The 13,635-nt window shown below is 42.6% G+C and overlaps 1 protein-coding gene across 1 annotated transcript in view; it reads left to right on the top strand.

Moving 5' to 3' along the window:
- PDE10A (phosphodiesterase 10A) overlaps positions 1-13,137 on the top strand; it is a 266,588-nt gene extending 253,451 nt beyond the window's left edge. Inside the window, exons 20-22 of the mRNA XM_055433314.2 lie at positions 1,812-1,892; positions 3,461-3,549; positions 6,456-13,137. Coding sequence (XP_055289289.2) covers positions 1,812-1,892; positions 3,461-3,549; positions 6,456-6,573 — 288 coding nt within the window. The 3' untranslated portion in view covers positions 6,574-13,137. The remainder of the gene's footprint in view (positions 1-1,811; positions 1,893-3,460; positions 3,550-6,455) is intronic.
- Positions 13,138-13,635: the final 498 nt, after the last annotated feature.

Below are 13,635 nucleotides of genomic sequence, written 5' to 3'. Positions count from 1 at the left end.
CCATGTAAGAAAGCTTGTCTGGAGCTTGTGTACTGTTTCGCAGACACTTTGATTTATTTAGCAGTGATATACTTCATACCTTAACAGCTATATTTGTATTCTAAAACATGAAGCAAAAGGGGGCAAACGTGTCGATTTCTTTTCCCTTTCTATTCCTTGTTGGTTAAGCAGTGCAGGGGTTAGGCGCGGCATTGGTTAAGAGGTCCACAGAGATTGATTGAGCTCCCCGTAGGCTCACAGATGCTGTCTGCAAGGACCTCACCGTCCCGGAGAGGAAGCAGAGCTGTAGTCCCTGAGCCTTGCCGTGGTTTCACAGATGCTCATGAAGCCCGCGCTGCCCTCCTCCCGCCCCACCCTCTGCCCTCCGTCAGACCGTCACAAGCTCCCGCCTGGATTACTGCAGCATGCAGCCGGGCTCCTTGCCTGGCCTCTGGATCAGTGTGACAGTAGCTGAGAGGGTGGGGCCTTTGGTGTCAGCTGTCCGAGGCGAACACCCCAGCTTAGTACTGAGACTGGCGCCTCGGGCCAGCTTTCTGACCCGCCTCAGCCTCGGCTGCCTCACTTGCTGCTTCGGGAGGAGCTGAGCTCTGTTTCCCTGCGACGGCCTGTCTCTCCTCGCTTTGGTAAAGACAGGAATCGCCAGCTTGTGCATCAAGCCCACGGCCCCCCTGCCGCCTGGTTCCCTGACTGTGCCTGCAGTTTCACCCGCCTGGAGCCCCCCGCCCTGCACCCACAGCACCCCTCAGCCCTGACACCCCAGACCACGCGCCCACGCGGGCCATCCGCCCCGCTCAGGTGTCCCGCCTTGTCGGCATCAACGTTTGTTTCTAGGTGCCTGTTCGAATCACTGCTTATTTAAAATCTTCTTATGTATCGGGGCTTGTGAAATCCTTGAGGGGGCCTGGTTATTTTCGTTCACTTAGGGCAGAAAAGAAGAAAGTGTGAGAACTACCACGGTTCATGTTTAAGCCGGTAACTCCAGAGCAGACTGCTTCCACTGCCTTTACGTAGTTAAGACTGTTTTTGTCCTGTACTCAAGACCCTTAAAGAGGGTTACAGTCATTTGTCCCAGGACCCTGTCTTAGCAAACTCAGGATGCTTTATGCTTCAGATTTCTGAAAACAAGCACAACAAAATCATCAAAAATAATAATAAGTAAGAAATGCGAAGGAATTAATAATCTTTAAAAAATAAACAAAAAGAGTAAGGTAATTTTTAAATCTGTAAAATGGGGATAGTATCTAACTCATAGTATTTCATGAAGATTAAGTGCCATAGTATTTACAGTGGCCCTGATATTATACATCTTTAGTAATCATCTATAATCGTCTATAATTTTAACCTTTATGCTGATCTCTAGCCAGTTATATTGTGTCTTTACCGACATGTTTTAGCAGACTGCTGTTTGCTCCTGATGTGTCAATATTCCTCTTTAAACTCTAGCTTCATCTGTCTTGGTGCGTGTGAAGAAATCATCTGAAAAAGTGAGATAAAGGCCTTAAAGCTATTTCACCTTTGTTCTTGTGTTCCTCCTCACACACACTTGTCCTTTTGTTGTAACTTTCACTAACTTCTACAAAATGAAACGGAAGGTGATGGCTAGGTTTCTGGTAATTCAGGACAGGAGAGGAACATGAGGATAAAAACCTACAGTATTACATTTTTATTATTCTGATATTTGTGTAGGTCGTTAGCCAGAAATATTATTCATTTTGAAAAAAATTAATGAATAAAGGGAACGCCATACTAATGCCAACGTTTTACAACACTGCATGACATTGAGAGAGCCTGGTTTCCCCCATTTCTCCCAGGGCGATGAAATGAAGAAGCTGGGGATACAGCCCATTCCCATGATGGACAGAGACAAGAAGGATGAGGTCCCGCAAGGCCAGGTATGGGCTGTGTGGTCAAGTGGTCGCTCGCAGTGGTCGTGACAGCGCATGGGAGTAAGAAGCACATGCCATCTGACGGGAGCTGGGACCCGCTGAGGTCTCCTCCATTTAGATGCCCCTTGATTGGGAAATCCCAGCTAGATTTAAAGACTTCATAACTAGCCTTGTCATCACCTCTTTCTACGGATAAAATTGCAGTAAATTACAGGCTGTTTTTTCTTACTTGAAATAGAGGGGATGGATGAAGTTGAAATGTTAATATTTTTTAGCAAATAGAAAATATTTTGTCATCGAATGTACAAAGATATTTTTTGGAGAATGATGTTATAGATTTTGGTTACGTTCGCATTTCCTAACAAATAATGCATAATGTTTCCGTACATTTTGAGTTTTGTGTTACCATAAACTGGCACTCATTATTCTCTTTCCAGGTTTTACAACATATTTTGCGTTAATTTTTGATGCTTTGAGATCTCTAGTGCCTTCTTAGTTTTGCATGTATGCATGTGTGGTGTGAGATATTCCTTTGATGATGATGATGGTCTTTTTAAACTATCAGTCTTCTAACATCACGATAAGGATGTTAATTCCGTCTCTTGGCAGCACCAGCCCAGCAGGGGAAGGTGTGACTTTCTCACCCTTGTCACTAAGGGCCGGTTTTCTTGAATCTGTAGCCAGCTCCTCCACTGGAGGCTCGCTTTCCTTCTCTGTTTGACTTGCACTGACACACGTGCCATGCATGTTGCATGTGTATTTTGCAGTTTAGTTCTGTTTTGACATTGTTTGTGGGTCCTTTCCGTACTTGTAATCACAGTGTTTTAGTTTTCATGTCACACTGTAAGAGTCCTGTCCCATGATGAGAGAGTATCTTTACCTATATTTTCTTCAGCTTCTTTTTCATTTCATCATTTTATATTTGATTCGTTCAACTTTGGGATTTCATCTTGAAAGGTAGTTAAGAGAGGAAGCTGACAGTATTAGCTTTTCCTTTTAGGCAGTTGAGCAGTGACCCCAATGGGATTCTTGATAAGAGAACTGAAAATGCCATCAGAAAGTAGACTTTGTTCTCGTGTGATTCCATTAAGAGCAGTACGTTTTTTTGCCAAAATTCCAGATCCGTTTATAGTTTTAGTGAATTTTAAATAAGATATTTCTGTGATCAGCTAGTATTTTACCAAATATATTACTTCTGATTTGTGATTATTGTGAAATTATACTTTGCCATTTAGTAAAAGACTCCAAGAATCCGGAAAAGACTCCTAAGAATAGGTCATGAATTACAACTGATCTATAATAAGAATCCCACTGAATATTGTACTTGGGTTTTAGAGTAACTTCTTTTTATGATTTAAAATTTTTATGTTTTATATCGTGAACGTATTTTAATGAATTTTAAACGGTAATCTGCAGGAGTGTTCACTGAGGCAAATGTTACTTAGCGAAACCAGTGTGCCTAGATTTTCAGGTAGGCTTGAGAAGTAAAAAATTCACTTGATGAATTCTGACAGTGCTACTAGGATTGCTAACATGCGGTCGTGTTTCTTTTCTGCGTTTCTGTGCCGGGCCAGCTGGGGTTCTACAATGCCGTGGCCATTCCCTGCTACACCACCCTCACCCAGATCTTCCCCGCCACAGAGCCGCTCCTGAAGGCCTGCAGGTATGTCCACCAGCTTCACTGTGACGCTTTTCCGTCAAAAGGAAGAATCTGTGCAGCACTGTTTGCCCGATCTAGACATAGATGTCTTCACTCCAGTTTACAGTAACTAGGCTGTGTGTTTGCCTGTGTAACAAGTATAAGCCAAGAATATTTATTCACAGAGTTGTTCATTCACCAAAAAGGAGCGGGAAGTATTCTTTTTTATGACTTACAGACCCCTGGCTGATGCTGTTTTTAAAAATACAATAATGTCTGTGAAGAAAGCTGAGCGCCAAAGAATTGATGCTTTTGAACTGTGGTACTGGAGAAGATTCTTGAGAGTCCCTTGGACTGTGAGGAGATCCAACCAGTCCATTCTAAAGGAGATCAATCCTGGGTATTCATTGGAAGGACTGATGCTAAAGCTGAAACTCCAATACTTTGGCCACCTCATGCGATGAGCTGACTCACTGGAAAAGAGTCTGATGCTGGGAGGAATTGGGGGTGGGAGGAGAAGGGGACGACAGAGAATGAGATGGCTGGATGGCATCACCGACTTGATGGACATGAGTTTGAGTGAACTCTGGGATTTGGTGATGGACAGGGAGGCCTGGCGTGCTGTGATTCATGGGGTCACGGAGAGTCGGACATGACTGAGCGACTGAACTGAACTGAACTGAATGTCTTTTTCTGAGTTGCTGGTTTGGAAGGAGACTCGGTTTAAATCACACAGTTTACTGTTTGAAGGGTAGAGACGGAATCTTGAATGCGATCTTCTTTAAGTTTCATTTTCTTCCCGAAAGAAAGGCAGGCCTCCGGCTGACCTGTTCTAGTTCAGATTTCTCTGTGTGCTCTCATTATCCAGTTTAGGGCTGAACTCAGCTCAGTTTCTAAGATTTCATTTTACTTGGAAAGGAAATTCCCCTTGGGGAGGGTGAAAGGCAATGAGCAAACAGCAGTGTGTTGGTTTTCTGCAGGAGAATGGGTGTGGGGACTGTTTCTGTAACCGCTCGGCCAGAACTGAACCACTGAGGGGTGAACAGCCCTGTGGGGAAGGTTGCGAACAGTCAGAGGCTTTGAGGCTCTCCTGTCCTCTGCTGTTGAAACTCACCGACTGGTTTTTTTTTTTTAAGGAAAACAAACAAATAAAACTAACATGCAAGAAGATTTTAAAAAGATACTGCTTTCTCCTATTTAAGTGATCCTCTTTCTTCTCTGCTCCTGTGGCGATGAACAGAACATCCCAGCATGTTTTGTTGAGCCAAGGAAATGCAGCAAAGTTAGTGTGTGTCTTTTTTGCAATATATCAAGAAGTCTCTTTAGGTTTTGGGGAAATGACACCTGATGATATGGTACCGAAGCTAAAGCGTTACATTTTTCAGGTTATATTTTAGGGGTTTCTTTGTACAAACGTATGTTAGCATTCTGTGCTTGCCGACACTAAGTTTCCCTTCTGATTTTGACTTCCCGTCAAGGCGGCGATGTGGATGGGGTCTCTGCCGGGTTGGACGGGGTGGGCGAGGGGCGGTCAGGCAGTGGGAGTGCTCCACCGTCGAAGGAGATGAAGAGGCCCTCACGTTTGAGCTGCAGATCCTGAGAGAGACTGGGGGGGCGGGGGAGCCGAGGGTGCATTTGAAACCAGAGGCCAGGGGAGCACAAATCAACCACCTAACAAGGAAATCTCAAAGGTGCGTAGCAGGTGTAACTTGCAGTGACTTTTTAGTACCTGACATGGTGTTGAGCATATGGTGTGTGATGGCTGGGACTGGCCTGCCCAGGGGCACACACCTCTGCCCCATGCGTGCCAAGGCCTGGCTGGGGGCATCACGGATGCCCCCCTTCCTTTCTCTCCACCCGTGTGTGACCTGATGGCCCAGTCCGCTCCCCCAGTGAATCCTGACTGAGTCAGACATTCTGAGCGCGGGCTGCCTATTCGCCTCCGCAGCCCGAAGCTGGTGGGCTGGGGCCCCGGCCCCAGTGGGTGAGGCTCCTCTGAGGACCCCGCGCTGCAGTGCAGGGTCACGGGGGCAGTTGCTATCCTCAGTCAGTTGGTTCAGTCGCTCAGTCGTGTCTGACTCTGCAACCCCTTGGACTGCAGCGCGCCAGGCCTCCCTGTCTATCACCAACTCCTGGAGTTTACTCAAACTCATGTCCATTGAGGCAGTGATGCCATCCAACCATCTCATCCTCTGTCATCCCCTTCTCCTCCTGCCTTCAATCTTTCCCAGCATCAGGGTCTTTTGCAATGAGTCAGCTTTTTGCATCAGGTGGCCAAAGTATTGGAGTTTCAGCTTCAGCATCAGTCCTTCCAATGAATATTCAGGACTGATTTCCTTTAGGATGGACTGGTTGGATCTCCTTGCAGTCCAAGGGACTCTCAAGAGTCTTCTCCAACACCACAGTTCAAAAGATCAATTCTTCGGTGCTCAGCTTTCTTTATGGTCCAACTCTCACATCCACACATGACCACTGTAAAAACTATAGCCTTGACTAGATGGATCTTTGTTGGCAAAGTAACGTCTGCTTTTTAATATGCCATCTAAAATATATTCCGTTCCGTTCCGTCGCTCAGTCGTGTCCGACTCTTTACGACCCCGTGGACTGTAGCCTACCAGGCTTCTCCGTCCATGGAATTCTCCAGGCAAGAATACTGGAGTGGGTTACCGTTTCCTTCTTCAGGGGATCTTCCCGACCCAGGGATCAAACCCAGGTCTCCCGCATTGGAGGCAGACGCTTTAACCTCTGAGCCACCAGGGAAATATATTACAGTGTATATTACAGTGTTTTAAATGAATATTATGTATGATCAGGGTGATACCCAAAAGCCAGCAGGCTGAGTTATGACCAAGTTACACTGTGGGTGGTGTGGGGACAGAGTCCAGAAGTCCTTTCTGAAACGGCCCCTGTCTCTGCCTTCCTCATTCCAGGAATAACCTGAGCCAGTGGGAGAAGGTGATCCGGGGTGAGGAGAGCGCCTTGGGGATCCCGGACCTGCCAGAGGCCGAGGGGTCCCCGGAGAGGCTGCCCGTGAAGACTGAAGATTGACGGCCCCCAGCGGGCCGTCCCACCTGAAGATGCTCATCCTGCTTCTTTGACTTTTCTTCCTTTTATTTTCGGGGGGAACCTACACCTGTTAACTGGGATGCAGACCTCTTCAAGAAGGACCATCAAGTGAACACGTCCAGCAGATGGCTCCCGGCCGGCCTCCCTGCCGCATCCTCGATGGTGATCGGCCAGGCCCAGAGACGCGCCGCCCAGAGACGCCTCTTGAATTGTGACCTGGCCTTTTCTGATGGGCTGCTTGGCGGAGGCCTTACTGGAGACGGGCGCTTAGAAGGGGGTACTTTTCCGCTGTATCTTTCTAGTGAGGGTTGAAACGGTACTAAGATGACACTGCACTTTGGCTTCCACACCCGTGTTGCTTTGATGTTGTTGGCTATAAATAGGCGCTCTGACACGTTGCGCTCGTGGATGTTCGTGTGTGACCTGGTTGTCGTTAGCGTGGATCGTGGCAGACAGCCTCAGCCTGTGGCACGGAGCTGACAGAGCAAGGCGTGTCTCTCTGCAATCATTGATGAAAACAGTCAGACTGGGGTTCAGAGCCTCGTGAATTAAAGGAAGTTAGCTGGACTGAAGTGTACTCTTTAAATTTATGTAAAGGGCTTAGATGCATAAATTTAACACTAAAGGAAGTAGATTTTCTATCCTCTTGAGAAGAGATGCAGATATACGTCATAATAAATCTAAGAACTCCAATATCAATTCTAAAGATGTTAAGAGAATTTTTTTTTCCTTTATTGTAGTCTTGGCAAATTTCGTAAACCCTTTACACAAAGAACAAAATAAAAGCGAGGCATACAAATGTTTTTCAACAGACAAGTCTTATAGATATAAAGTGTGAATTTTTAATAATGATGCTTTTATGTTTTCATTTGATGTTATTGCAAAATCTTAAACTCACATTCAAAAGTGAAAGATTTACTCTACAGATTATTTAATTAAGAGACCATACATTTCTCTTAAAATCAATTAAACCATAAAATCTAAGCCTTCTGGAATCTTCACTCCGGCCTGCTGCGTTCCTCTCCCACATCCTGCCCTCATCCGCCCGATGGTCTTTCAGAAGCTGTCTTCCCGTAGCAGGGAGGCCAGAGGACACAGCTGTATCTGGGCCCATCTCTGCCCTTTCTGCTCTGCTCGAGGTCGGACATCCACAGAAAAACCTGTGTCTGCAAAGTTGCTTCTGTATCAGTTTGGTAAGCTCATATTACTCTACAGTCTAAGTGTTTTGAAAGAAGTATACAAAATTTTTAGTCAGCTCCCTTCCTGCAAGGATTCAAAGCCAGTCACTCCTGGTGCCTATTAACGCTTAACCTCCGAAGCTGCTAGTCCTGACCTGAAGGAATTAGAGTCTCAGGAGTACTGAGATGTCCCTAACAAGTGGCTTATCCACCATCCTAGTAGCAGGAAACTGGAACATTACTCTTAATGAAATACATTTCTTAAAAGATTATTTCACATAGCCAATACTGTATACATTGTCGTTCATATGAGCTTGGTTTTTGCAAAAATTGTTAAATAGGATGTTTCTAAAATATGGTTGGTTTGTAGCAGAGTCAGCTATACATAAACATCATTCTTATTTTAAATTTAACACCGTGTTCAGTTTCCTTATGGGCTTATAAAAGTGGCCATCTTCCTTCCTTGGAGCTCCGTTTGCCATTATAATTTTACAGTATGAGGTACAATGAAATGACAGAGAAAACGCCACTGTGGCTAGTTTCCCACAGACACGCACACAGACGTGTGCAGCTGTGCATACATGTACACGCATATAGACATACACGTGTGTGTAGGTATGCACACACATATATGTGTGAGAGAGAGAAAGGGAGGAGATGCAAACGCATCTTTGAAAATTAAAAATCAGCCCCATTCTTCAAAAACAGTGAATTTTCATGCAGAAAAATGTATATTGTTTAATATAAAGCTGACTAGAAAAAGCCCTCTTTCACATTAGTGTATCCAAGGAATTGAATTCTAAAATGTTGCATACATCCAAATGTTTGAAACTGGACCCACGAGATTTAACGTTAATCAGGAGGTGCCTTAGGTCATCTAACTGAACCTGGAGACTGAATTGCAAGGGGGAAGGAAATATTATTTAAGGCTGCTGTGTTATTAAAAAGATTTTAAAAGAATGTGTGAATTCTACTTCTGGAAAGAGAAAGCAGTCCTGGGGAGGGGAGCCCCTGGCTATTTTTGCATTTAAGGTTGCTGTTCTGACCCGATTATTGGAGAAAAGTGTCTTATTTCTACATAGCCAAGTGTATTACATGCTGTGACCTGTGCTTTGAACAATTGTTTCCCAAAGAAGTGTATGTGGATTTATTGGTTGGTTCCTTTCTTGTGAATCGCCATAACAGAAGGGAAGTTTGAACACAGGACTGTACTCTAAGGTAAACTGTCAGTACTGCTTCTATCACGTATAAGATCGACTTGGGAGCCATAGATTCACCTAAGATGAAAGCTGCCTCGGATGCAGGGATGTTTAGTTAACAGTCTGTTGTGGAAAACACGCAGTTGGGAGTATTTTGTATCTCAGCAGATTTATTTAGCAGACACGCTTTCAGAGTTCTGTCTTGTCTTTTGCCCAGATCTTTTTTTTAAAGGACAGATGGTTGTCATTGCCAAGTGTTTTGATGAGTTTCTCATTAAGGTGGTATTTTATACTGGGTCCAAGTTCCTTGTTCAGTATAAATTTGGTAACCAGTTGTGAGTATATGTTGAATATTTTTAATTTTCAAAAATTTTTATTGGTTTTCATTTATAATAGAGAACAGTTTTATCATCAAATGCAATTATTCCATTATCTTTCCAGAGATAGTGAATATATTTTTTAACCTAGAAATTTTCTTGAAAATGCATGCTAACGACAACATGAAATACTGAACTTGGACAGTGGAATAAAATTCTAAAAAATGCAAGTATCTGGTTAATTAATAGTTGGCTGTGATTTCATTAAATGGAGAGTCTTAAATACAATTAATGTGGAAAGGAATCCTCAAATACAGCCCTTTTACTATGGCAGGAATTGTGTGATCCATTTCCCAGCTTTAGTTATTTTCAAGAAGCACGTGATAAGCCAGCCTTGGAGGAGAGACCAAGTTTTAAATTATTCACACACAGTTGTCCTTCATCCCAACTCTTCTCTCAGTGGAAAAGCATCTGCACGGATGACCCCAGAGCTGCTGACTTGTTGCCACAGCGACCGAAGTAGAGCTGCTTCAGAGCTTGTTCAGTGTGGGTTCCTCTGCTCAGCATGCTTTTCAGATACTATGCTTATTTTATAGAATCAACCTCAGTACATTTTGCTTTCCAAGCACACTAGCTATGCTTGTACACAATACACGTAGATGCATAAATCCTTAGCTTCTTAGATTATTTAATAGATTTAGTTTCTAGTATTATGTTGCTGGTCTTTTAATCCAAAGAAAGGGTTGAGTCTTCGTAAGACTAAATTATTCACCATGCCTTGGTCTGTGCCTTTATTTTTAATGCTGCAATTTTACTTCTTCTTTCATATATTCGTTGTTTTGCTTTCTTGCTTGACTATGCTTAAAAGCATTTCAAGGGATACATCCATGGTTAATTTTATCAAGTTGAATTAAAATCATTCTCTCCTTATGAGACTTCTATAGTTTATTTCATTTTATTCAGTTTTCCTCCTGACCATAACCAATGAACTGTTCAGACTCAGTTTTGTTTTAACAAGAACTTCCAAGAACTGTGACATTGTGATGTGATTTTGTTGGGTTTTTCAGGTACATATGCATGATTTAGATTTTGAAATTCTCTTCTATCTTTATGTATTTCGAATGTGTTTGCTTTCTACACTTCACTGGTTTAATTCAGGGTTTCATTCTTTAAAAACTTATTCATTTAGTCGCTTTAAAGTATCCCTTCAATTGCAAGTGTTAATATGATTTAAAATCACTGTTAAATGTAAAGTAACCAAGTATGCTGTCAGTGGTGCTTTCCCCAGGCTTGTCTATAGCGTATGGCTGGCATATTTTTACCTTTGCAGAAGTATTTATTCGGATACACATTTTGCCAATTTCTTTAAACACTTAAGTTTAAACTGTGATACTCAGTGCACTACTTACTCTGTTTTCTCTTTTTTTACTGAGTATTTTGATTGAAACATTAGATACATTTATGCGATGATAAAAATAGCGAAGAAAAAAAAAGAGGAAGAAAACAGTTTCGATACTGCTCTTGTTCTAAATTTAAACGGTGGGACAAAGTGAAAGACATCCATGTTTTCCAAGGAACACGTTTGAAATCCAAAGAAGCATCACTGCCTTTGCCTAAACTCTCAGCATTTCCCTTCTCCGACCACTCTGAGAGCACGCAGACCCTCATTCATCTTCCGGGCAGGGGTCAGTGTTACCCCCAGGACCCAGGCGGAAACTTCCAGCCAGTCCAAGCCGCCAAGTAGAGAAGTCGGTCTACACGTGTCAAGTTTCAACTAATATTACCGAGGAACTGTCCATTTTCTGACGCTTAAGTGGAAAGGTTTCATTCCTATTGCGAGTTAAGTTTTAAAAGTGTGTTATCTCGTACCCTAGCCCACCTAAAAATATCATCCTCTCTTGGGCATTGCAGTTTTTGTCTCTTTAGCTCCCAGTCCTGTGTCATGTCTCAATATCCTAGGCAAATAACGTATGGGAACGTTCTCTTCCATATGATCCGTTGTATGGTGTATATTCTGTACTCACTTAGTGTGAACATTGAACATAGACTTCATCACAGAAGTAGTTTCCACACAATGCCCCTACATTTTACCACGCGCACCCCAGTGACCCACTGGAAAAAATGTGCGTGCCCCAAACACTGTGAGACAGTTACCAAAATTTATAGAAATGCAGTATCCTGACTCTTTCTGAAAAGGCAACTTTTTTTTTTTTTTAACAAGTCCTTATGAACAAAAGATCCTATATCCCTACTTAGCCAAGGCATCTGTTATCTCCTTGCTGACTGGAAGCTGCTGGAGTGACATATGGGTTACATGCTATGAAAAATACAATGAATGCTCATAATAATGCTGATTTTCAGACTCAATGGATCTGTATCCACAGTTTTAGTGGGCTCTCTTTTGGAAGGAGAAAGAATTTTGAGTTAACAGTATCCAATTTCATTACAGTTAATAAGTTATAAATTACAAATATTTTATACATCTGACATATAAAAACTTTGTAACTTGCACAAGTGCAATAACGTAAAGAGATCTTAACTTTGCATTTATAAATTATAAATATTGTACATGTGTGTAATTTTTTCATGTATTCATTTGCAGTCTTTGTACTTAAAAGAAATCTTTTCTGTTATGTTTGTATAATATAACAATAATCATTTATGGTAAACTAGGCGAGCTGTAAATAAATTCATAATTCAAACAGCCAGTGTATATGCATATACAGGTGTCATCACAAAATCTTCGTTTCACCTACAAGCTTAGAGCGGCTAGAAACTTTTGTCGATATGTAACTATACATTTAAAGTATATATATATGTATGATACATGAAATATATGTAGAGATGTTCATAATTTTAATGGCTCTCCTTCGTTGTGAATAATTGAATACAGAATTTTTAAAATATCACCTTTCATGTTTATTGTTTGTTCTCACGTATGGGGAAGGTCAGAGACGTTTTGTGCATTGAGGAGGAGGTGCAGGGCTTCCTAAAGGTCAGCTGCAAACACCCCAGGCCTTGTCTGCAGTGGAGACATCAAGTTCACATTGGAGCAACATGGTGCATTTGCTTCAACCATTTTCTAGCAGAAAGGATAAGGCAACATAAAACGTTACATTTTTACAAGACGATTTATTAACCCCATTGTATAATCTTAAATGTTGAAAGACTGTTCGCGGAGAGTGTAGTCTTTCAGAAAGACAGTTTCAGGTTACAGAACTGATCCTGAGTGCCCAAGGCCGAGGCTGACTCTTGAATCTGCCCTGCTGCCAGTGGAGTTTCCAGGACCAGTCCAAGTTCGCCTGGCTAAGAGTGGGAAGGACTCCACGGGGCGGGTATGTTTACGAGTAAGTGATGGGATTCTTTCTGCTGGTAAAGAAAATATTCTTGGCTAAATTCACATAATCTTTAAACACTGATGAGTATCCTCCTGGCTTCATCTTTAAACTCTGCTTCAAGAAATTGTGTTTATTTGGCTCTTTCTGCTTGCTATCAGGTGAGCAGGCAAATGGTAAATATTTATGACCAGAAAGTTAAAGTTGAATTGTATCCCGAGACCCTCTTTAACTAAAATTATACTAATATACTAACTAATGATATACCTTTGGGAGTAAATGAAATAAATGTTTCGTGGAATAAAGACCTGTTGCATTGTTGATCATGTGTGTCCACAGCCTTGTTAATTAGATGAACATAGAAAGACCTCACAATGGAGCGAGCCCTTCTGCACACCAGACTCCTACAAATACGGTGCTGTCTGAGTTTGTGGCACTGTGCATGTTGTAGACAGGAATTTTGTTCAGTATCCGTTTCCTGTGAAGTTGTATCAAATGTTTGCTGTGTTCAAAATAAATTCCGTGTGCTAATCAGCTCATCTGGTGACTGAGCTTGCTGATTCGTTCTCTGTAAAACTGATCTGAATGTGAGTCCGTATCTTCCTTATGCAGGTTTGACTTTTCCATCAACCTTACCCTAACCAAGAGCTACTTCCTAACACCAAAGGAAACCCTAAAGAAACAGCGCTGTTAAACACTTGTTCAGCAAGTGGGGTTGGGCACCTGATGGGCACTGGAGTGGGAGGTGGGGGGTGCAGCACTGGGGCCAGTGCAGGGGAGGGAGCAGAGAGTTGACTGCACACACGTCTTCCCACCCCAAGGCCTCTGTCACCTTGCACAATTCTCTGTGCCCTTGTTCCTTCCTGTGGGGACTGTCCCCGAGGCCCAGTTCTGGAAGAGACGAAAGGGAAATTGCATATTTATTGACCCGAGGATCTCACGTAGTAACAAGACATTTACTGTTGTTTTTTTTTTTTTTTTTACTAACTTTTATTGGAGTTTAGTTGCTTTACAG

Source organism: Moschus berezovskii, chromosome 10, assembly GCF_049115385.1.
Source record: "Moschus berezovskii isolate FMDL1 chromosome 10, NW_MosBer_1.0, whole genome shotgun sequence".
NCBI classification, from domain to species: domain Eukaryota; kingdom Metazoa; phylum Chordata; class Mammalia; order Artiodactyla; family Moschidae; genus Moschus; species Moschus berezovskii.
Note: the sequence above shows the minus strand (reverse complement) of the source record. Positions and strands in the feature narration are given on the sequence as shown.